The following is a 21,425-nucleotide window of genomic DNA, read 5'->3' on the forward strand; positions in this document are numbered from 1 at the left end:
ACAAAAGATACTCAACCAGAGGCCCTTAAAGAGGAATTCCAAAGTTAAACAGAAATTATCATATCATCCAGCAATTCCACTGCTAGCTATCTATCCAAAGAATCGAAAGCAGGGACTCAGACTGATACCTGTACGTCAAAAGCTCATAGCAGCATTATTCATAATAGCCAAAAGGTGGAAACACCCCAAATATCCATCAACAGGTGAGCAGATAAACAAAACGTGGAATACACCTGCAGTGGAAATCTTTCAAATTTTATGCTAAGTGAGATAAGCCCCACACAGAAGGCAAATATTGTACAATTCCGCTTCTACGAGGGGCCCAGAATAGGCAAATCCAGAGAGACAGAAGTATAATTAAGGTCCTCAGGGACTAGAGGGTGAAATGGGGAGTTATTTTTTAACAGGTACAAAGCTTCTGTTTGAGATGATGAAAAAGTTCTGGAAGTGAATAGTGGTGACTGTTGTACAACACCGTGAGTGTACTTAATACCACTGAACTGCACACTTAAAATTTGCTAAAATGATCAATTTTATATTATATATATTTTACCACAAAAGAGGAATTCCGTTTTTTATTCACACCTTGAAAACTATGAAAGGCCACCTGTAAGCACAGCTGACGGTGACGTGTCAGAGTCTCTGCTCTGCTGTACTCGCACACTTCTCAACCCTTCCCACCTCCAGCCCTTCAGCCTTCACCCCGGCACCCCGCTTCTCCACCATGTAATCAGGCAGATGGGCTTAGCCTCACTCCCAGAGAGAAGGAATGCCACCTCTCTGGGCTGGGAGGGGGAATGAGGAATAGGCCGGCTGTGAAGGACTCTCTTTGACAGAGGAAAGGCTGTGATCACACCCACAGTAGTAAGTTTTGTCCCTTACTTAATGGACGCCTGAGCACTCAGTTTCCTCCACCCCAGAATAGGCTCACCCTTTCTCGGGCACACGGAACCCTTGACACCTCCCTGATGATTCTCACACCCATCAGATCCAGCCACAGTGTTCACTCAGCGTCAATTCTGTGCCAAGCCCATTAATACCTTTCAACGGTCCTTTTAACGATCAGGGAGCTAGCCATTATTATCACCATTTTGCAGGACTGAGGCTCAGTCCAATGTCAAATGACTTGCCCAAGGTTCACACAGCCAGAAAATGGCAGGCCTTGGATTCAAGCCACTATACCTAGCTGCTGCTAGTTCAAGACTCACTGTATATTCCTGAGAAGTTTTCACAAGCAAGTACCCTGAGGTGAATGAGGTCAAGTGACCAAAAGGGTCATCAACAGAGCAGGCTTTCCTTACACCGTAGGTCCCTCCTCCCTGCGCCGTCTCCCCACAAGTGCCTCCCTTCTCCTCACGAAATGTCATCTACTGAGCCCAAATCCACTCAGCTGAGTCTTCTTGGCAACCAAAATGAATACACATGTTGCAAACTATTAAGGTAACCACAGCTATGTGGAGAGAGCTGGTCTGGCTTTGGAGCAGCTTCTGACTGACCTCAGGGGGAGCAGGCCCCCCCCCCAGCCCGGCTTCACATCCTGACTCCCTCTGACTGCTGCTCTCTAGCTCCTCACAGTTCCCAGCTTCCTGTCCCCCACTGTGGTTCCTTGTAGGTGTCCCAACTCATTCCTTCTTCAAGTAGCTGCCCATCCTTATCCCAAAAGGCAAAAGATGGAGGGCCAAGTTGGTCCCACCAAGGTGGCACTCAGGCCTCAGCCACCAGCTCTGGCTTCACACAGATGGGGAAAAACAGGCACTGTCTCAAAAGCCTGACAATCCGAGGCAAAGCTCATGAGATGTGTGATAACAGGGCCAAGCGAAGAAAAGAGGGATATAAAAATATAAACACAGGGCAAACTCAACAAAACACACACAAGGAAGAAAAGACTTCAAAAAACTCTGTAGGCTCTACAAAGGATTTTTCCCAGGCTTTTCTTTAACCGAATTTTCTACTTCAAGCAAAATTATTTTTATAATTTAAAAAGATGGTTCACTAGAAATACCATCTGCAGTGCTCAAATAAATCATGGTTTACTAATGTTCAGGAAAAAAAATTAAGGAAAAAAAATCAAAGGTAAATGAGGATTATTTCTGAGTTGGCATTTTAATTTTATTAAGCAACTGACATTAAATTTCCTTCATTTTATGCTGTTCAGTTTGCCAAAACTTTTCCAGGGAAGAATCATTACATTTATAACCAGACAAAAATAAAACACTACTTTTTTGTTTGTTTGTTTGTTTTATCCTGTCAGGAATTCCCCTCATTCATCTATCTCTGGAGGAAGGAAGGAAAATAAAAAAGCCACTTCTGAAGGTCTCCGATGGTGCCACTTTCATTGGTACCTCAGTTGGAATCTATGAGAAAAAAGTTCCTTCATAATGACCTCAGCCTTGCTTTAAAAAAAAAAAAAAAAGCCTCTAAAACTCATGAAAAACATAGTTGATGTGAATCATATGTCTGAGTGGCGAAGTTCCCGCTAAGCGGGGAGAGTGCACAGATGTGCAAGACAGAAATTTCCCCCTACACAGCAACAGTTCCTCCACAGAGCACCTAAAGGTAAATAGCCCTCACCCTTATCACGGTCCCCACCCCACCCAGGGCTGCCTATCAAGTCCCTGTTGCCCTTCCTCCCCACCCTCCAGTCATCCATCCTCTACCTTTTCTCCAACCGTCTCCTTGCTAAAAAGGAACAGGATCTGACCACAATCATTTGTATTTGTTGACTGGTAGATTAGACTCTAGCAGATGACCTAATACCTTAACCAGTCGTTTGCATTTTAAAATTCCCATCTTCCAGTCGTGGAAAGAAAAACATCGACTAAAGGATTTCAAGCATCAGCCAGCAGGTGCAGTAATGTTTGTGTCAAGGGGAGAGGAGGACAAGAAGTCCTGAGAGTAGCTCTGGGTTAGACCTCCTGGGACCTGGTGGGGGTGGTGGAAGGAAAGGTGCTAGCCCTCTCCCCAGGTGGGTTCCTCATTCCCCTGGGAGGACAAGCTGGCTCTGGTCTCATTCCAGCTGCTGGAGCTGCTGGGGGAGAACGAGGCATTTTTTTGTCCTCCAACATCTGGAGTCTGCCCTGCTAAAAGGAATCTACCTGGTACCTCCCTCACCCTCCCCCAACCCCGCCATCTTTCCTTTGCTCTCTTCTTTCACATTAGCCCCTTTCCTCGGGATTTTCGGGAGCCCATTTCTGTTTTCTGGCATGGAACTTCTTTAGGTGGCATTCCGTGAGACTTTCAAACTCCAGCCTGCCTTGTCTGCCAACCTGGAAACCTCTCTATGTTTCATGTGACATTTTGGCCTCTAACATTTCCAACCACAAAATATGTTCTTAAATTGCAACCTCTGGCTTGGTAGAGATCTTACTGTGAGGTTCCTTTCCTGAATAGAACCTCCTCCCTTCTTCCTTCTTTTCCAGATTCGCAACTGCCTGGGTGGGTTGTATCTTGCCAGCAAACTCATGTAGGCATAATTGATCCATTAATGATGTGACCTAATGGTACCTGGTGACAGATATTTCTTTAACTCTTACTCGACTCATATCTCGTCTTTACATGGTATATAATTCAAGCCTTAGAAGAGATTTAATACAATTGAATAAAGAGCCTATCCTCTATTCTTGTAGCGGTCCAGTTCTCTCCGTAATATTCCAAGGGACTTTTTTTTTTTCCCCAGCATCCCCCTTTGCTCAGAGTTTAAAGATCGACAGACACATAGATTTCACATGTATTGCATAATTATGGCTGGTCTCTTCCCTTCTCCTCTCCTGATAAGGAATTTAGCTCTGTTCATAATTTTATAAAAATCTTTACATAGCCTCATGGTTCTTTCCTTCTCTTCTTTCAAGTCTTTATTCAAATGCCAACCTCACCAGAGCATTCTGTGACCATCCTTATCCAAATAACCCTCAGAGCTTCCTCCCACACTTTCCCTTCACCTACACTATTTTTTTCCCATAGCACAAATTTCCCATCTCCTTCTGGTGCACTGTATATTTGACCCATTTATTACACTTATTGACTGCCTTCCCCAATTGGATTATAAACTCCACCCAGGCAGGGCTTTTTGTCAGTGTTAATTCCCTGCTGAGTCCCCAGTGCCTAGAACAGTGACCGGCACAAGAAAGATGCTGAGTGAATAAAGTGCTCTGAGACAGCGGCAGCAGGGCAGACTGCTGAAAATGCGGCATGATGGACCCGTCTACATCCTTGCAACTTACAGAATGCTCTGGACCAACAGCAGAAACAGTAGCACGGCCTGGGAGCTTGTCAGCAATGCTGAATCCCAGGCCCCACCGCAGACATCCAGAATCAGAACCTGCATTTAAACAAGGTCCCCAGGCGATCCATATGCACATTAAAGTTTGAAAAGCACTGGTCATGGGAATGCAAGCTGGTGCAACCACTCTGGAAAACAGCATGGAGGTTCCTCAAAATGTTGAAAATAGAACTACCCTATGACCCAGAAATTGCACTGCTGGGTATTTACCCTAAAGATACAAACATAGTGATCCGAAGGGGCACGTGCACCTGAATGTTTATAGCAGCAATGTCTACAATAGCCAAACTATGGAAAGAACCTAGATGTCCATCAACAGATGAATGGATAAAGAAGATGTGGTATATATACACAATGGAATACTATGCAGCCATCAAAAGAAATGAAATCTTGCCATTTGTGACGACGTGGATGGAACTAGAGGGTATCATGCTTAGCGAAATAAGTCAATCGGAGAAAGACAACTATCATATGATCTCCCTGATATGAGGGAGAGGAGATGCAACATGGGGGGTTAAGGGGGTAGGAGAAGAGTAAATGAAACAAGATGGGATTGGGAGGGAGACAAACCATAAGTGACTCTTAATCTCACAAAACAAACTGAGGGGTGATGGGGGGAAGGGGGTTGGGAGACGGGGGTGGGGTTATGGACATTGGGGAGGGATATGCTATGGTGAGTGCTGTGAAGTGTGTAAACCTGGCGATTCACAGACCTGTACCCCTGGGGATAAAAATATATTATATGTTTATTAAAAAAAAAAAGTAAAAAAAAAAAAAAGAAAAGCACTGGTCAGTATCACAACAATGCAAACAACTGAAACTTGGATCTTACGCAGCTGTGTTCTTAGAAGACTTTCTCATATGCAAGAAACAGGCAACAGTAGAGCTCTGGGGAGGGGACCGGTTGGTTGCCTGGGGAATGAGGATGGTGGGAAGAAACTATCCCCTAGAAATCAGTTTGTGCCTTTTTCATGCAATTAGTAGCTACTTAAGGGTGAGTAAGTTGATTACTTGTAAGATGGAATACATAATTAACGACCTTCTGCTACTTCTCCATGGGATGCTTCTCCCTGGCCTCCTTTCTCTGTGGACTCTTGTGTTGCTGCTTACCATCCCCCGACTCCCTGTCCAGATCGTTATAAAGAAGAGACCTCTTCTGCTACCAGTTAGCAGGCAGAAGGGACTAAGAAGGTCTGGGTTTTAAAGAATGAGCTCCTCGCTTCTTTAGATCCATGGAAGGCAGAATGGAAGAGAAACAAAAGGCAACTGAAAATTTGGTGTTCAAATACACACAGACATAAATGACAAATGCAGCATGGATGCTTCACTCTCCCTCATAACACACTTCAGTTGTGTGTGTGTGTGTGTGTGTGTGCACGTGTGTGTGTGTGTGCGCCCACACACATACATACACATCCCTCCACTCCCCAAAAGTACCCAAAAAGATCCAGCTCTCCCTTGCTTCCCTCATCACCCCTTATTGTAGGGGCTGGTCAGAAGGTCCTGAAAACGGACCAGGACCTCCATAGTCAGCACCGGGGCCACCAAGAGCCACCAGGAAGAGCAACAGCGGCAGCAGGCAGTGCACATGGCTCCCCGGGGTGATTCTCGCCATGAGTGTAGAAAGTCACAGCCATGGCCACCTGTGCCAGTCTCTTGTGCTGCTTCACCGGCCGTGCCAGGCTCAGCTGGTCCACTAGCTACAGAGCTGGAAGAACCTGACTGTGGCAGAGCCATCTTCCTAGCACCCGAGCTGAACACAGATGCAGATCCGCCCCCCCACCCTCCCCCTCCGTGGAGAGTGACTCAGTGGGGTGCTCATCCGCAGCTCCCCTTCCACTATTACCTGTTACCTCCCCCCTCCCCCACCGCCCCGGTCCCACCACACAAATGAAGAGTGAGGAGTCTCCGTCCCTGCAGGAGGACCAAGGACTCAGCCAGGCACAGGGCATTCCAAAAGAGGAGAAGGCTACATCTCAGCCAAGAAGCCAGCCCAGCCAAGGCAAGAGAACAAGAAAACATGGGGAATGACTCCTCCCAAGGGACAGCTGGAGCCCTGGCCAGCCAGGAGACAGGTCCACTGGCCAACCTCCGTTGCCCACATGAGGATGGGATAACCTTCAGACCCACTCAATACCCATCCGCTGAGGAGCTGGGACCCCACTGGTGGGCTCTAATCAATTTGCTGAAGATCAAATCACCCAATGCCAATTTTCCAAGTTCTCTGAGTTGGTGAGGATTTTTTTCAAAATTTCTGGGTTTTGCCTCCCCTGGCATTTTAAATGCAAAGGGTCATATTTCCCTTGAATGCAATCTCCTGCTTTCCCTATTTGTGCAAATTTAGTTGTGCTCCAGCTCCAGAGGTTATCATACAAATACCCTCCACTGGGTTAAGGACAGTCATCAGTCATTTCACAAATGGGGGCAGACGTGCTGCAGGGATGGGACCCAGGGAGGGGGCAGGGCAAACTAAAACTTAAAAAACACCCAGGGGGATTTTTAAAGAGAAGTTACCCAGGGGTTGAAATTCTTTCTAACAGGTGACTTTTTCTTTCTTCCTTACATATATGTGTTACCATGATTGTTCACGATGATTTACTTCTGTGATGAATAAAAGTAATTCTGGCAGCTCCTTTTGTTCATGAAAACATATATCAAAGACCAACAGGGTTATAAGGGGGCGGTTCCACCCTCAGAACATAATCATTACACAATCCCTTCAGAATTCCTGCCCCGTTTGTTGTTTTCTTTTTAATTGAATTATAACTGGTACACGACATTCTATCCGCTTCAGGTGTACGATCCTTTCGTCATCTTTAACAATCCATTTCTGATAGTCCATGTGCATTCCTATGCTTTTTTCCTGTACACACTGTCTCTGACTACCTAGAATATGATGAGCTAAATTGGGTCCCTTCCGGCCCACCTGCTGAGTTCCCTCCTCATCCTGACTTTATGGACTTATGAACCCTCCCCCTCTGCCACTTTCACTGTGTCAGACGAGTCACATTTTTTGTTTCCCATTATTTTTATAAAAAGAGGTGGAACACATTAAAACGGTTGTTCTGAAACTTTTTTGAAGGCAACTGGTTCTTCTCTGGAATGAGGGCTTTCACAGAAATGGTGCCCAAATGGAAGGAGAGTAGGTCCCAGACTCCCCATGCCCAGGAGGCGCTGCTCCGCCCTCCAGAGAACCAAGACACCTTCAAGCGTCCACTGGCAGGGCTTGGAAACTGGGTTCCTAAGTCATCACCATCAATTATTCAAATACCTGCATAGACACTCCTCAGAGACTTGGCCCCAAAGAGGAGCAGCAGCTGCCGGCAGTGCCACCATGCGCTAGTTCCTCACCTGACCCCAAAATCTGGATGTGACACAAAAAGATGCCAGATGGTGTCACCACAGCCGGCACAAGCCACCATTCAAGTCCAGTCAAAAGCTGAAGTCAGAAGCGGAAAAGTGGAGGGCTGTACGTGAAGGCATTTTCTCCTCACAAAACAGATGTGTCCAAACCACGTCCATCCCTCCCCTGGCACCCCCGCCCCACAACCGTGTACGACCTTCCATCTCTTGTTAGCCCCGAGGCCCTGTCAAACCCTCGGCAAAGCGGAAGGCCTGACTGACCCATGGTGAGAGATCAAACTGTAAATCCTACCAGCAGCTGTTCTGAAACACGGACACAGGCTACCCAGGAAAATGGGCTTCTCCTCAGGTGTTATAGTTTGAAAGGCAAAGGGCTCTGAGTCTGTGCGGTTGCCTAAAGGGGAATGGCTGGGGTGCCCTCTTGAGGTCTCTGCAGGTCAGGGCTTCCCGTCTGCCTGCGGCGTTCCTCAGACACAGGGCTGGCCTTCCGTGGTCACCACACCACCTTCCTGGGGCTTAGCAAGGCCTGGGGACTAGCCAGGCTTGGGCAGAACACAGGCTATGATGGAAGGGGTGCTTCAGGAACTGCTGTCTGAGGAGAACACTGCTCTGCCTGGGCCCCTGGCTGCCAACCCGTGACACAGCTCTGAAGCCCTGATGGGTCCTGCGGGTCAGGATCCCTGGCGCAAGCCCATCGAGCCACCCTATGGATGTTCACTGCCTCTGCCCTCCCTCCGGTCTTGTGAGCATCGGTAGCAAACTCATGTCAAATCGAAGGATCAAAATTTCCTTTCAACCCTTCTTTCCTCAAGACTCCCTCTCTACGGAGAACAATACCGTCAGCACATCCATTTCCGGGCCAAATGCCTCTGTCCCACCACACCTGGCCCCATGCTTTGTTCCCTGTGTTCAGCCCCATGCCAACCCTGCTGCTTCGTCTTCCCGATCTGACCCTCACAATCCCCCTGTGAGGGGGATCTGGGACAGCCTGGGATAGCCAGGGCTCTGGCCTGAGACCAGTTTTCCCCATCCTTATCGTCCCTTCGTCTCCCACCAGCCTCCCCTGTCCCCCTGGGCATTCAGCAGAATATCTCATAATTGAAACCCTTGGCCACACTCTTCCCCAGATTTCTCCCTGCCTTCCAGACCAGCTCCAGGAACCCTACCTCAGTCACAGTGCCTTTCCTGCTAATGTTCGCCGGGCACAGAGCTGCGGGAGTCACAGGCTCTGATCAAATCCTGTGAGGGAAATAGGACTTTTACAGAAAGGAAACAAGGACTCCTGAAGGTTCGGTAACTCAGCTAGTTAACAGAACTGGAGCTTCCCTGGGTGAAGACAATAATTTCTTAAGCACATAGGGCACGCCTCACCCTGGACAAGAAGGCTATGATCGCCCTTTTCCAATACCCAACTAGGTCATAAAATGCCATACTCACTTTATCCCGCATCGTTTATATAGAAGATAGATCTGCAGATACATACATTGCTTGCTCTCTATCCTGACACCCTTCGTTCCCTCACCCCAGCTTTGCAGGCATGTCTGGTTGCCGATGGCAGGAAGAGGAGGTGGGGGGAAGGGTCCTATCCTACTCTACAGCACTTGGTCCCAAGATAAGCTCAGCCAAGAACAAGACCAGGCTGATTCCAGTCGATTCTGATCCAGATTTGCCCCCGAACTGGTCTGGAACACAATTCATTTCCAGAAAAGAATAACAGGGGTGTGGTTGCCTCCCTTGAGACAAAGAAGATAGAGGCTGGTGGTACTTTTGTTTCTCTCTTTGGAGCCACTTAAAACACAGGGTCAGCAAAATGCCATCTACGGGTAGGCCAGGGGAAACCACATTTGTGTCAGGCTGCCTGAGTTCTTGAGGCTCTGGTCCATCTCAGAGACAGTCCCAAGCCCCACTGCAGCATCTGGGCCAGCCAGCGACGGTGCCACCCCTCTCCCTCTCTGGTCTCTTCATGCTCCCCAAGACTCAGAGGGAAGCCCCTGGAGCCAGGGCTCCCACTCTCAGACCTTCTCCACTCAGGTCCCTGGTCACAAAGAAACGACTTTTACCCTGAGACTGAAAAAAAAAAAAAAAAGTTTTAATAAATACAAAAATCTCCAATAATGACTCTGCTCAGCTCAGGGGCAGCAGGAGTGAAGTGGGGGGACCCTTGGTGCTGAGTGAGGATAAATTAAAAAATCCCAACAAGCCAGTGACATTATGTACAGAAAGAAAGGAGTTGGGTTTCCAAGGCAGAGGCTGGAAGGTGACAGGGCGGGAGTCCGAGTGGCTGTGGCCTTGGTCTGCCCTGGCTGCCCCTTCCCCTTGTGGAGGTGTGGTTACCAGAGGTAGTGGGGGGAGGGAGAAGAGGCAGAAAAGAGGGGCCAAAGGCACTGGGTTTCCCATAGGAGAATGCAGGGTCCTTGGCGCCAGTCCTTCCCCTAGCCCAGGCCCCGTCCTCTTGGTCAGACGGCCTTCCGGCTGCTCCCTAGGAGCCTTCGGCTTCTTTCGCCAGCTCTGGAACTGTCCTGGTCTCTGGGGCTGCTGGAGACAGAAGGGAGTAAATTTTGGAGCTCTGTGACCTTAGTCTAGCTGCCTAATTCCTCTGGGCTTCAGAAATCTCGTTTGTAAAGAAAGAGTAGTCAAGACCAAGTCCACAAGGCTGCCGTGTGGCGGAATGGAAGGGCACTGGTGAAGCAGATGGCGCAGCTCCTGGCAGGGGGCAGGAGCCACCTTCCCTCCCTGGCAGGAGGTGGGTGCTGCCTTCCCTCCCCAAGCCCACCAACAGGCCCCTCACTCACGCCGCCGGGGTGCACAGTGGGAGCAGCAGCGACTCTCCTTCCCTGGACCGCAGGACAGTGGCAATGAACAGTCATCCCGCTCACAGTGGGGCACCCCTGCCTGGTGCACAACAGAGCAGATTTTGAGGGTACCCAGGGGCACAGGGACACAGCAGCCTTCAGCCTCTTCAGGAAGGCCCACTCCCAGGAGCCTGCCCTCCCCGGAAAGGTCTCCCCACTCTAGGCCAGGCCCCCCCTGCCCACCTCACACAAGGCACACTCTCCACTCACCCCACATCTGCAGGTGATACAGCTCATCTCCCCAAAGGGGGGCACCGAGGGGTGCCAGCTCTGGCTTTCTGGGAACCACTGCCCTGCAAAACGGCAGCCCCGGGGCCCATCGGCCTGCATGGGGTCCCCCAATTGGGGGTGGGCCCCTGACCCCACTGTTGGAAGGGAGAGAGAGAGAGAGGGAGGGAGGGAGGAAGAGCTCAGCAGATGTGAGTTCTGCAAGGACGACCCAGGTTTTATTTGTCTTTAAATCTCCAACACCTAGCAGTTTCTGGTACTTAGTAGGTGACAAATTTAGATGAGAAGATGGATGTATGGGAGGAAGGATGAATAGATGATTGGATAGTTGGATTGAAGTGGGGAAGGGAGGGAGGGAGGATGGATGGATGGGGCAGTAACCGGAACCCATCACAGCCCACTAATAAACCCATGCACATTCTTTCCAACCGCATTCAGAGCCCTGGCCCCAGGCTAGGCGCAACACAGGGTTCAGTAAATGCTGAATTAACTGAGAAGTCCCTTCCATCCGCCTTCACCACGCACCCTCTCACCCAGGACAAGGCAGTGAAGCACCTCACCTGCCAAGGAAAGCCTCAGTGCCCATCCCCCTCACCTGGACACTGTTTGCAACAGTCAGTGGGGTTGGCACGGACCGGCTGGGCGCAGGCCAGCCGAGGACACTGCACCTTCTCACAGTGGACGTCTCCAGTGCCCCCCTGCAGGGATCCATTGAGGGAGGGTGTCAGAAAGGAAGGGGAGCCTCCTGCTTCCTCCCTCTCCTTTTCCGTCCCTCAGATGTTGTATTTCCATGGCCCTTCACTCAGAGGCCTGGACTGGTGCTTTCTACACCTGAACGCAAATGCTCATGGCAGCCCCTCAAAGCAGCCACTCCCCTATCTGCTTATGGGAATGGAAAGGGGAGTTCAGGGAGGTACAGAAAAGGCCAGGGCTATACGGAGCGAGTCAGCGGGAAGGGCCAGAATTCACCCCCATGTCAGCCCTTCCCTTTTCCTGCAGGAAGTTGACTCTCCAAGCTCAAAGGACTTTTCTTAGTGTTTTCATCCTTGAGCCTTCCTCACCAAGGCTGGGCCTTCCTCTTTCAGCATCCCCATCTCCCCTCCCCATCTACACAGCCCCTGCTGGGTTATGGCACCAGATAGGATTGGGCGGCCATACCTTACAGGTGCAGACAGCACACTTAATTAAGCCAAATGGGGGCACGACGGGGTGCCACCGGGTACCCGCTGCCCGCCAGCTCCGGTCACCATCAAAATAGCAGCCTGGGGGGTGTGGGGGGGGAACAGTGCCCAGCTGCCATGAGTACTGAGCTCATTGGCTGGGCCCACAATCAAGGCTGGAGTCTCGGGCCAACCCCACACTAATCTGACCCCAGGGCCCACTTGCAGACCAACTACTCTAATGAAGCCTGCCAGATGTCCTTTGGAATCTGCGCCCCTCAGCCTCCCTCTACTCACTCCCATATATGTTCTCACTTTTTAGTACCCCTCCTGGTCCCACCCATCAGCTCCACTGGATTTCCCCATCCCTGCACCAGACTCCCAGCTCACCCTCTCCAGGGTCTCTGGTCCGGGAGAGCCCAGGAAGGTCTCTGACATCTTGTTTCTCTGTGGGGCCAAAGAAATAGTGAAGACCAAGAATGGCCAACCCCTTCCCTCCCCAGAGGCCTCATCCCTCACGGTGGACCTTCCACTACCCCTTCCACTCAGGTGGGACACTCACCCGGGCACACAGGGCAGCACTGGTCCAGTGCCTGCACCGGGCTGGGACAGCTGGGCGGCGGGCACACCACGGGGTCACAGATCACTGTGCGTCTCTGCAAAGAGAGAGTTGGGTGGGGGACTGACTGGGACTTGGCTTGCCCCAGAACCCAGACCTCTCAGTGCGCCCTTGGCTGCGTCCTACCTGGCAGGTGCATAGCGAGCAGAGGGGATCATAGTTAGGCGCCCAGCGAGCCCCATGGGGGCGCTGCTGCCCCTCAAAGTAGCAGGTGTTGGGGTCTCGCGGGCGCCCTGGGCCGCCTGGTTTGGCTGACGCGGGAGCCTCTGGGCCCAGCACAGCGGGCAGTTGGGGCAGTGCCGCAGCTGCTGCATCGGGAGCCCCAGCCGCCCACGCTCCTTCAGTCCCCTCCGCTGCCAGGCGCAGGCCGCCTACCTCGCACTGGTTGGCGATGTGCACCTGGGAGGAGAGATGGGTTGAGGCAGCGCCCGGGCTCCCCCTCGCATCTCCACCAGCGGCCAGCCCACCTGCCCAAGCCACCTCGACCTCTGAGTACCCCTAGGAAGATGCTATTAGCACCAGAAATCTCCCCCCAGCAACCAGGGACAGGGCAAGCTGCTGCCAGCCTTGTCATTGACACTTGTCAGGCTTCATCCTCCCAGCCAGCCAGGCAACGTGACACCACCACCCCCAGGGCTCAGAGAGAGTGAGTGACTCAGGCAAGAGCACACAGTGCCTGCCCAACTCTGACCCACCCCAGCGGCCCACGCTGCCTGCCCACCTGCCCCCGGAGCTCCCCTTGGGGACTCCCCTTGGTGGTGATCAGCAGGGAGGCCGTGCCCTGGGCCAGGAGCCGCAGCAGCTCAGGCTCCAGATCCTTCACCACGCCCTGGGCCTGCGAGAGACAGGAGAGGGGGTGGGAACAAGGCGCTCTGGAGCTATGCCTCCCCTTCTCAGTTCACAGATGAGAAACTGAGACAAGGGGAGGTGAAATAAAGTCTTCCGGGAAGTGCAGCCCATTAGCAGTGGTGTGGAGCTCAGAAGCCGGGTCTCTGACTAGGTCCCCCTCAATGGGGGTGGGCTGCGGGGTCTCTGACTCCAAGTCCCCGCAGCCCACCCCCATTCGGGGAGGACCTGCTCCCCTGGAGGTTCAAGAGATCCTGCCAGAGAGGGACATAGGGAGGAGAATGGATACTAAAAGGCTGAGTCAAACTCATAGCCAGGGCTTTCTGACTTCCCAGCCCAGGTCAGCTCTGCCATACCAGGCTACCTGCTCTCCAACCCCCACACCAGCCACAGGCCTGCACAACCCTCTATGCTTCAAAAAAAAAAAAAAAAAAAAAAAAAAAAACCCGCAGATCTTTTCGAAGCTACCTCCCCCACCAGGTCCTCACCTCTGGGCCATAGAATCCCTTCAGCAGCCGCTGGGGCCCTGGCATCCCAGGAGGCCCGAGGAGGTGGGCAGTGACAGTGCCCTGTTCGGAGCCACCAAGCCCAGCCAGCAGCACTTCATAGTGCAGGTGACAGTGGGTGTCCAGGGAGAGCCAGGCATGTCCTGCTGCCTGGCTCTGCACAGGAGGTAACACCAGGGCTCCTGCCAGGGGCACGGGCAGTGCTGGATCCAAACAGAGGAGAGGTGAGCGATGAGGAGGTAGCCTAGAGCAGCCACTCCCTTCGTCCCCGTCTTCCCCTGACGCTCATTCCACACGTTGGCAGACACTGTCCATAGGCTCAGGGCTGGGGGGCAGCAAGTTTTAGACCCCTGCGCCCTGGCCATGGAGAGGGTCTCCCAGCAGGGGCACCATCTACACCCCCACCTTCTCCAGATGCCAGCCAGGGGCTCAGGCACAGAGAAAGACACACCAGGCTCTGGGCCCCTGGCACCCAAGTCCCAGATTTGAGGACACCAGAGGGCAGGCGAAGCCCTGGGGCACTCACTCTCATGGCGGGCGCTGTGTCCACTATAGGGCAGGGCAGACACGTGCCCCCGCAGTTCTCCATCTGGGAAGTCCTTGGTGCCCACGTTCAGGAACAGCTCATTCTGCAGCAGCATATGAGCCCCTCGGGCGCCGAGTCCAGGGCAGACACCCACAGCCTGCGAGGGGCAGGGGCAGGGAAGGATGAGAGCCCTAGCTGCAGCCTGCCAGGTTCCAGATGAAGCCCTCCTCAGCTTTCACACAAGCCCGAGATACTGAATGCCTTTCCGTGTTTTGTGCCCCATGTTACACCCAACATTCATGCGTAACTAGATAAGCACCTCGTGAGCCCGGGTTCGAGTCCCTCCTCCACCACTTCCTACCCATGTAAAAGTCTTAAAGAGTTATTTAACCTCTCTGATCCTTCACTTCATCATCTGTAAAATGGGAACCGTGAGGATCAAAAATCATACAAGGAAGGCAATCAGTGCTGTATGTGGCACAGAGAAAGCCTCGGTAAGCGGCACTCATTATCACATCTCTAATGACATCGTCTCCCTAGCCAACTCTGCCTCCCATCTGATGTGACACGGCTGAGGACAGGGGCACATCTGATTTTCTTTGTATCCCAGTCCCTAGACTGAGGCTCCCTAAAAATGCACCCAGGGAATCAATGCGTCCATGAAAGAACCTGTTAGTGAGTGACTGACTCTGAACCTCCCCGCTCATCCAACCTGGCTTTGCACACCCCTGCGCTGTTAGCTCCTGGGCACGGCCTACGGCCTGGCTCTGCAGACAGCACTCACTGTGTGTCCTCCCAGCTGGAGTCCGGCCATGTGGCACAGGACAGTGCGCTGGTTTCTCCGCTGAGGCTTGGTCTCCAAGGTCAAGGCCACCACCTCACTGCCTGTACCTACCACCTGCACCTGGGGGGGCACAGTAGGGGAGGGCACACTGGAGTGGCAGAGAAGGCTGGAGGCCTGAACCGTGCAGGCCGAAGCCCCACCCCGCCCTGCTGCCCTCCATCTCGGGCAGCTGCTGACTCTTACCTGGTAGATCAGGGAGCCATTTCCCAGCAGTGTAAGCCTGGCTGAGCCGGCTGCCCCCGTCTGAACTGGGATCAGGGCATCCGCCCCGCAAAGGACGCTTTGCAGGACTGCAGGGGGGACCAGAAAGGTGGAGGCCAGCTTGCCCCATGGCTGTTCATCCCTCCCCAGCCCCCAGGATTCCTCCCATACCCACCCTGGCCACATGTCTGTGCCTGTCAGTGGCGTGTGCCCAGGGTGCCAGGGCCCACCCTGCCTCACCATCGCAGCTCTGCCTGGCAGCGATGTGTCCACTGATGCGCAGCCCTGGCACGCCCACACTCTCCAGGGCCATCTGGAGCTCCCCCAGCACCAGCCAGTCCATCTCCTGGGCAGTCAGGTTGGGCAGTACCTCAGCAAAGCCTGGTTCCTGAGGACAGAGCAAGGTGTAGCTGGTGCAGCAAGAGGCCAGAGCAGGTGGCAGCAAGAGCCAGACCCTCACTCACCTGGACTGAGGCATTGGCCTGGAGCTCTCGCAGTAGCTGCCCCTGGTATAGAATCTGGAGCCGCAAGGGCACCTGGGCCGGTCCTGCAAGGGCCACACATGTGAGGAGGCCTCTGAGGGATCGGTGCTCTCCCTCCACTCCTCACATGGCCTGCCCCATCCCACTCACCCCCACTCCTGGATTCCAGCAGTCCACGGAAAAGCAGCAAGAAATGCAAGGAGTCCTCCGTGTCGCTGAGAGTGAGGAGGGCGATGCCCCCTATGCCAGGCTGTGGGGGGCCTTCTAGGGTCAGGATGGCACTGAAGGTCTCTGGGAGAGAAGGAAGGACCATGAGAGCCCATCAGGAAGTCCCCTCCTCAGCCCATTCTATTCCTGGGGATACAGAAGACATAGAACTTCATGTCCAGGGGCTCTGTGCTCCCCTCACCTGCAGCCAGGGCCCGGTGCCGGATGAGAGGCCCCCAGACCTCCCCTGAGGGGTGAGTGGGCGTCACAAGCGCCACATGCAGCTGTTCTGCCCTAAGGAGCCGCAGAGACAACCGAGGCACTGCCCGCCACACCCCACAGACCTGGAGCAGAGAGACAAGAAGGCCCCACTCAGACCTTACGCAACACAGGCCAGCTGAGAGACCCAGCTCTGGTGAAGAAGGAATATGCGAAGGAGCCCCGTGCCCTCCTAGGAAGCTTAAGAAGGGGCCTTGGAGCCAGATGCTGGGGTCCAAATCCTGGCTCAGCGACTTACTAGCTGTGTGACCTTGTGCAAAGCATATTCTGCTACTGAGTCTCAGTTTCCCTCATCTGTAAAATGGGCATCATAATGTCAGTGCCTTCCTCTCACGGGGCTGCAGTGAGAACCCAAAGAGACAATGCAGAGCGCGCTCTCAGTACAGCGCCCAGACTGGATAAGCACTAGTAAATGGCATCATCTCACCAGGCCATCTTGAGTGGGGGCAGCAGGGTGTTCAAACAGGACGCTGCCGGCAGAGTCTGAGAAGCGGATTCGAGTAGGGCGGTCCAGCCTGGGAATGAGGGTCCGGTGAGCATGGGCTCTGAGCCTGGGCCAGGAACTGCTCCACCAGCCTTTCCCAACTCTCCTTCCCCAGTCCCCAGCTCATCCCTCCTCCCACCTTCCCCTTTCTCACTGTCTGTAGGAGATGGAGAAACGCAAACCGGAGCGCAGCAGAGACACCCGGGCCCGTGCCACGGCCTGCGACCTAGGTCCTGTCAGCAGCGCCACGAAGTCTGCGAGGAAAAGATGTCCGGAGTTTTGTCACCCGCTGCGGCCACGGAGTGGGGGGGGGGGGGCTATAGTTCCAGTTCCTGCCTGGCCCACACCTACCCGTGTGTCCATCTCCTCTCCCCCGATCCTCAGAGCCCGGCTCCCCGCGGTCACTGTAGCTGCGGTGCTCTGGGTCGCGGGGATACTCGAAGGCCAGGCCCGTTGGCGGCTTCTCAGGACTGCTGCGCTCTAAGCCCGGAGTGGGAAACCCGGGCTTCAGCTGGGCACGAGGAGGGCCAGTTGGCCCTTCGTCTGCTGCTCCGTCCGCCCCAGCCGCTGGCTCAGGACCAAGTATCACTGCCCAGCCACCCTCCCCTCACCAGGGAGCGGGCCTTACCCTGGGGGCAGGTCTGGCAGCAGTGTCCGGGCAGCAGCCGAGGCTGCACGCAGGCCAAGGCTGGGCACTCCGGTTTGATGTTCTTGCAGCTGACTCTGCCTGGGCCCCTGGCTCGGCGACCCCACTGAGGCTGCTTGTGGGGAAGACGGGGAAAACCGAGTGAGTGCCAGATGGGGAGAGTCGCGGGACGAGAGCAAGGTCATCCCATGGAGTCAGACGGCTCTGCTTCTTACAAGCCGCGTGACCCTAGACAAACTGCCCACCTCTCTGGGCCTTAGGGTCCTTATCTGGGAAATGGGGGAAGTCATAGTGTGTATCTAGCGGGATTATTCTAGGAGTTCAGAGAGAGAGAAACCGTTGGCAAAAGAGCCTGACACATAGTGAGCGATCAATAGCAGTCAGCACCTGAGACTTGAAGGGGGGCTTCCTCCCAACTTTCTCCGCCAGGAAAAAAATACATATGGATATATAGATATATATCTCCATAGAGCTACATATCCCAAATACCTGCAGACTCGCTGTTTTCTCACAGCAGCTCCGACTCCACTTCGACATCCCGGGACCCCAGCGCTCCCCCACCCGCAAAGGCCCCGGCCACGGCACTCGGGCTCACTCACCGCCTCGCAGGCGCACAGCACGCAGCGCATCACCCCGAAGGGCTCCCCTAGGTCCGGGTGCCACGTCTCGTCCAAGGCATAGACCTTCCCGCCGAAGGAGCAGCCTGCGGGGACGGGCTTGGCTGGCGGCCGCTGTCCCGCTCCTGCGGTGTGCCAGCCTTGGGCGCTGCTGGCCGGGCCCTGGGTCCCCCCACCAACCCCCCACGACGCGCCTCGCGACCCCCACCCAACCCTCCTGGCCGCCCGCCGCGCTGAGCCACCTGCGCCCGGCGCCCCCTCCGGGCGGGCGCAGACTTGCCCCGAGCCGGACTCTGTGCCCGCGCGTCCCCCGGGGCGCCCACCTACCTGCCGCTCCCCGAATGGGCAGCGGCTCCTTCTCGGGCCGGATGGGCAGCGCGGGGGGGCTCGGGTCCGGTGCCGTGGGCCGTTCGGCAGCCGAGCAGCAGCAGCCCCAGGAGCAGCAGCGGGGCCGGCGGGGCCGGGAGGCTCGGCATGACGCGAACGGGACAGCTGGGGAGGCGGGAGGGAGGAGGGAGCAGGAGAGGGAGGAGGGAGGTGGGAGGAGGCCGGGCCGGGGGCGGTACGGCGGGAGGGGGCCGGGGCCAGGGCCCGGGCAGTGCGGCGAGGGGCTCGTCGGGCGGCGGGAGTCGGCGCCGGGCCGGGCGGGGCGGGAGGAGCGGCCGGGAGGAGCGCGGGCGGGCGGGCGCTGACCCGGGCCGTACGCGGCTCTAGTGCCCTGGGCGCCAGCTCTGGCCCGTTTTATGCCCCGCACCCGGCGCCCCGGCCGGGGGCCTCCTCCTCAGCAAACGGGGCGGCGGCGGCAGCTCGGCGAGGGGCCGGGCTGAGCCCGGGGGGTCCGGCCCAGCAGCAGCGGCCCGGATCGCGAGTGGGGGAGGGGAGGGAGGGGCTGGGACCGGGCAGGGGAGGAAGGAGGGGCTGCAGGGGAAGGGGGAGGGGAGGGGGGGGGGGGGGGGGAGGGACCAGGGGGCGCGAAGAGGGGAGAAGAGGCGGATCTGGAGCCCCCCGCTGCTGGCGGCCACTGGGCCGCTGCACCAGGAGGTGCGTGTCCGGTCCAAGACGGGAGCCCCAGGCCAGGGAGGGGCAGAGGCCGGGCCTGAGGCCTGGGCCGGCCACTGGGCTAGTACTCCGTTCCTGCTGGAAAGATAAAGACTTGTCTTTTAAGGATGACAACGTGGAAAAAACGCCCATCAACTGATCTGCCCTACTGTGGGCCCACAGCACCTCAGACCCCACACTACCCACACTCACTGCCTGGCCTGTGGCCCTATCTCTTCTCTGAGGTCTTCCCTCACTCTGCTGTTCCAGAGGACAGGGACTTAGCCAGAAACAGAGTCCCCTTGCTGTCTGTGACAGTGTTTCCCTCCCTACGGTAACCTGTCGGTAACCTATCTGCAGGCCCATCCAACCATCATTGTCCCCACCCTGACATTCTTTCTCACTCTCTTCCCTTCACCCTGGGGACCCTCTGCCTCTCCATCCCACCCCCAACCTCCTTTGTCTTGGTTTCCTGGTCATGACTGCCTCCCTGTCCCCTCCCACACCCATTCGCCCACCATCCTCCCAACCATCCCAGCACCCTCCTTCCTAATCTTGGGAGGCATCTTGTCTGGCTGAACTGGAGAATTCCGGGATCTAGGCCATACTCCTTAGCTGACAGCCCCATCCTTGGTAGGAGGAGCAGGAGGGGAAGAACTAGGGTGGGGGGTGATGGGAACAAGGTCAGGCCAGGAGGCCCCTGAGGACAGAAACTGTAAGGAGACTGGGATTGAGGGGAAAGCAAAGGAACTAGAGCCAGGGCCAAAGGAAGAGGGGGGCCAGCAGGAGGTATTTGCGGGGGAGGTTCAGCAGCTGTCTTTCCTAAGACAGGGACACATGGGCCTGGTTATCCCTCTTGTCACATACGGAATGGTAGGAGATGGAAGAGGAAGAAAGGGCAAGCTCAGGAGAGCTCAGGCACAGAGGTAAATGGTGTTAGCTGTCTGAGCCACTGCCCCCCCCCCACAGAGGGGCACCTGAGCCCAGCCTAACCACCCCCTACATGCCCCCCTCACCTTGCAATCCTTTCAAATGGTCCAAACCCTTTTCCTATAACACTGACCAATGACAGGGTCATTCCCCAATATAGGCAATACCCACATTCCCACTGGGAAAGGGGGACGAAGACTCGACCCCCACAGGGTTATAGGAGAGAAAGGCAGGAAAAGCAAGAGCACTAGGGGGTCTGAGGAGCAGGTGTGTTGTACAGGGAAAAGAAATTTGGCCCGTCAGGAACTGTAAAACACACCAATCTAAAACCAGAACCAGATCTCCGTGCCTCTTCCGTGGGAACAAAAAACGTCCTGCCAGATTTCTCCTGGGAAAAAAAGGCCTGTTCCCCTCCCATCTCCTCCCCCAGCCAGGTCCCAGGTTTCCCATCTCCTGGGAAAAGATGGATCTCCCTGTTGAAATCCTCCCTGTGGTGTGTGTGGGTGGAGGAGCTGGGCTCTGCTAGTGGACCATGGTCCAGGCAGGGGCTCCACGTTCAGTGCGGGTGGGAGGAGAAGGCGTCACTTCCGGGGGCCTTCGGCCTTCGCCCGTATCTGGTGGCTCCCTGCTCTCTGATTGGACAGAAGTGTCCGGGGCAGGCTTGTGACCCTACTGCTGTGGAGGGGCTGTGCCCCAACACTACGTGTCTTCCTACCCATCGGCTCCCCAGAGTGCTGCCTGCTGTGCACCTGGGTCCTGGAGCCCTTCTCCACCCGGTGAGTGGCAAGCAGAGTTTGGAATTAATCGAGAGTAGGAAGGACAGGAAAGAAGAATTGGGCTCTCAGCTGGGGGAGGGGCAGGCAAACTGGAACCTACAGGCACTGACCTTTGTCGAGAAGAGTGTAGCCTTCCCAGAATGGGAGGAGCAGGACAGAGCAGGGGTAGGGGGTGGGGTGCTGGGTTCTGAGGGACTGATCACAGACTTGGAGGAATATAGCACTGTTCTGGCTGGCCCTAAGGAAAGGGGACATGTGCCCATGGAGAAGATAAGAAAGGTGGTGCGTTTAGGGCTTAGGGCATGTAGCATCAAACTGGACACGGGCCCAATCTCCATTCTTACCCAGTCGTTCCTGGTTAGTTTAAGGCTCTGAATCTTGGGACTGGGGAAGCTGGGCCTAAGGAGAGGGTAGTGGGAGGAGGGCTCATGCATGTTGACAGACCTACAGGAAATCCCAATATTGAATCAGGTGCAGGCCTCTTTGCACAACTTGTCAAAGAAGGAGGAGGCCATGTGGGGGGTCCTGTGAAGGAACTAGAA

At 54.9% G+C, this 21,425-nt stretch overlaps 1 protein-coding gene across 1 annotated transcript; it reads right to left on the reverse strand.

Moving 5' to 3' along the window:
- Positions 1-9,936: 9,936 nt before the first annotated feature.
- Positions 9,937-18,615, reverse strand: LOC111150438 (chordin). Its single transcript, XM_022507906.1, is given in 24 exon segments — positions 9,937-10,174; positions 10,435-10,534; positions 10,705-10,859; positions 11,318-11,420; positions 11,881-11,984; positions 12,273-12,329; positions 12,445-12,538; positions 12,628-12,900; positions 13,223-13,336; positions 13,836-14,056; positions 14,380-14,536; positions 15,164-15,283; positions 15,407-15,513; positions 15,665-15,812; positions 15,889-15,971; positions 16,057-16,197; positions 16,316-16,457; positions 16,820-16,907; positions 17,031-17,130; positions 17,228-17,356; positions 17,505-17,634; positions 18,122-18,225; positions 18,467-18,524; positions 18,526-18,615. Coding segments are annotated over 24 exon segments (2,871 nt in total). The 3' UTR covers positions 9,937-10,121.
- Positions 18,616-21,425: the final 2,810 nt, after the last annotated feature.

The sequence above is a fragment of the Enhydra lutris genome, unplaced genomic scaffold, assembly GCF_002288905.1.
Source record: "Enhydra lutris kenyoni isolate GAN:26980312 unplaced genomic scaffold, ASM228890v2 scaffoldscaffold2, whole genome shotgun sequence".
Taxonomy (NCBI): domain Eukaryota; kingdom Metazoa; phylum Chordata; class Mammalia; order Carnivora; family Mustelidae; genus Enhydra; species Enhydra lutris.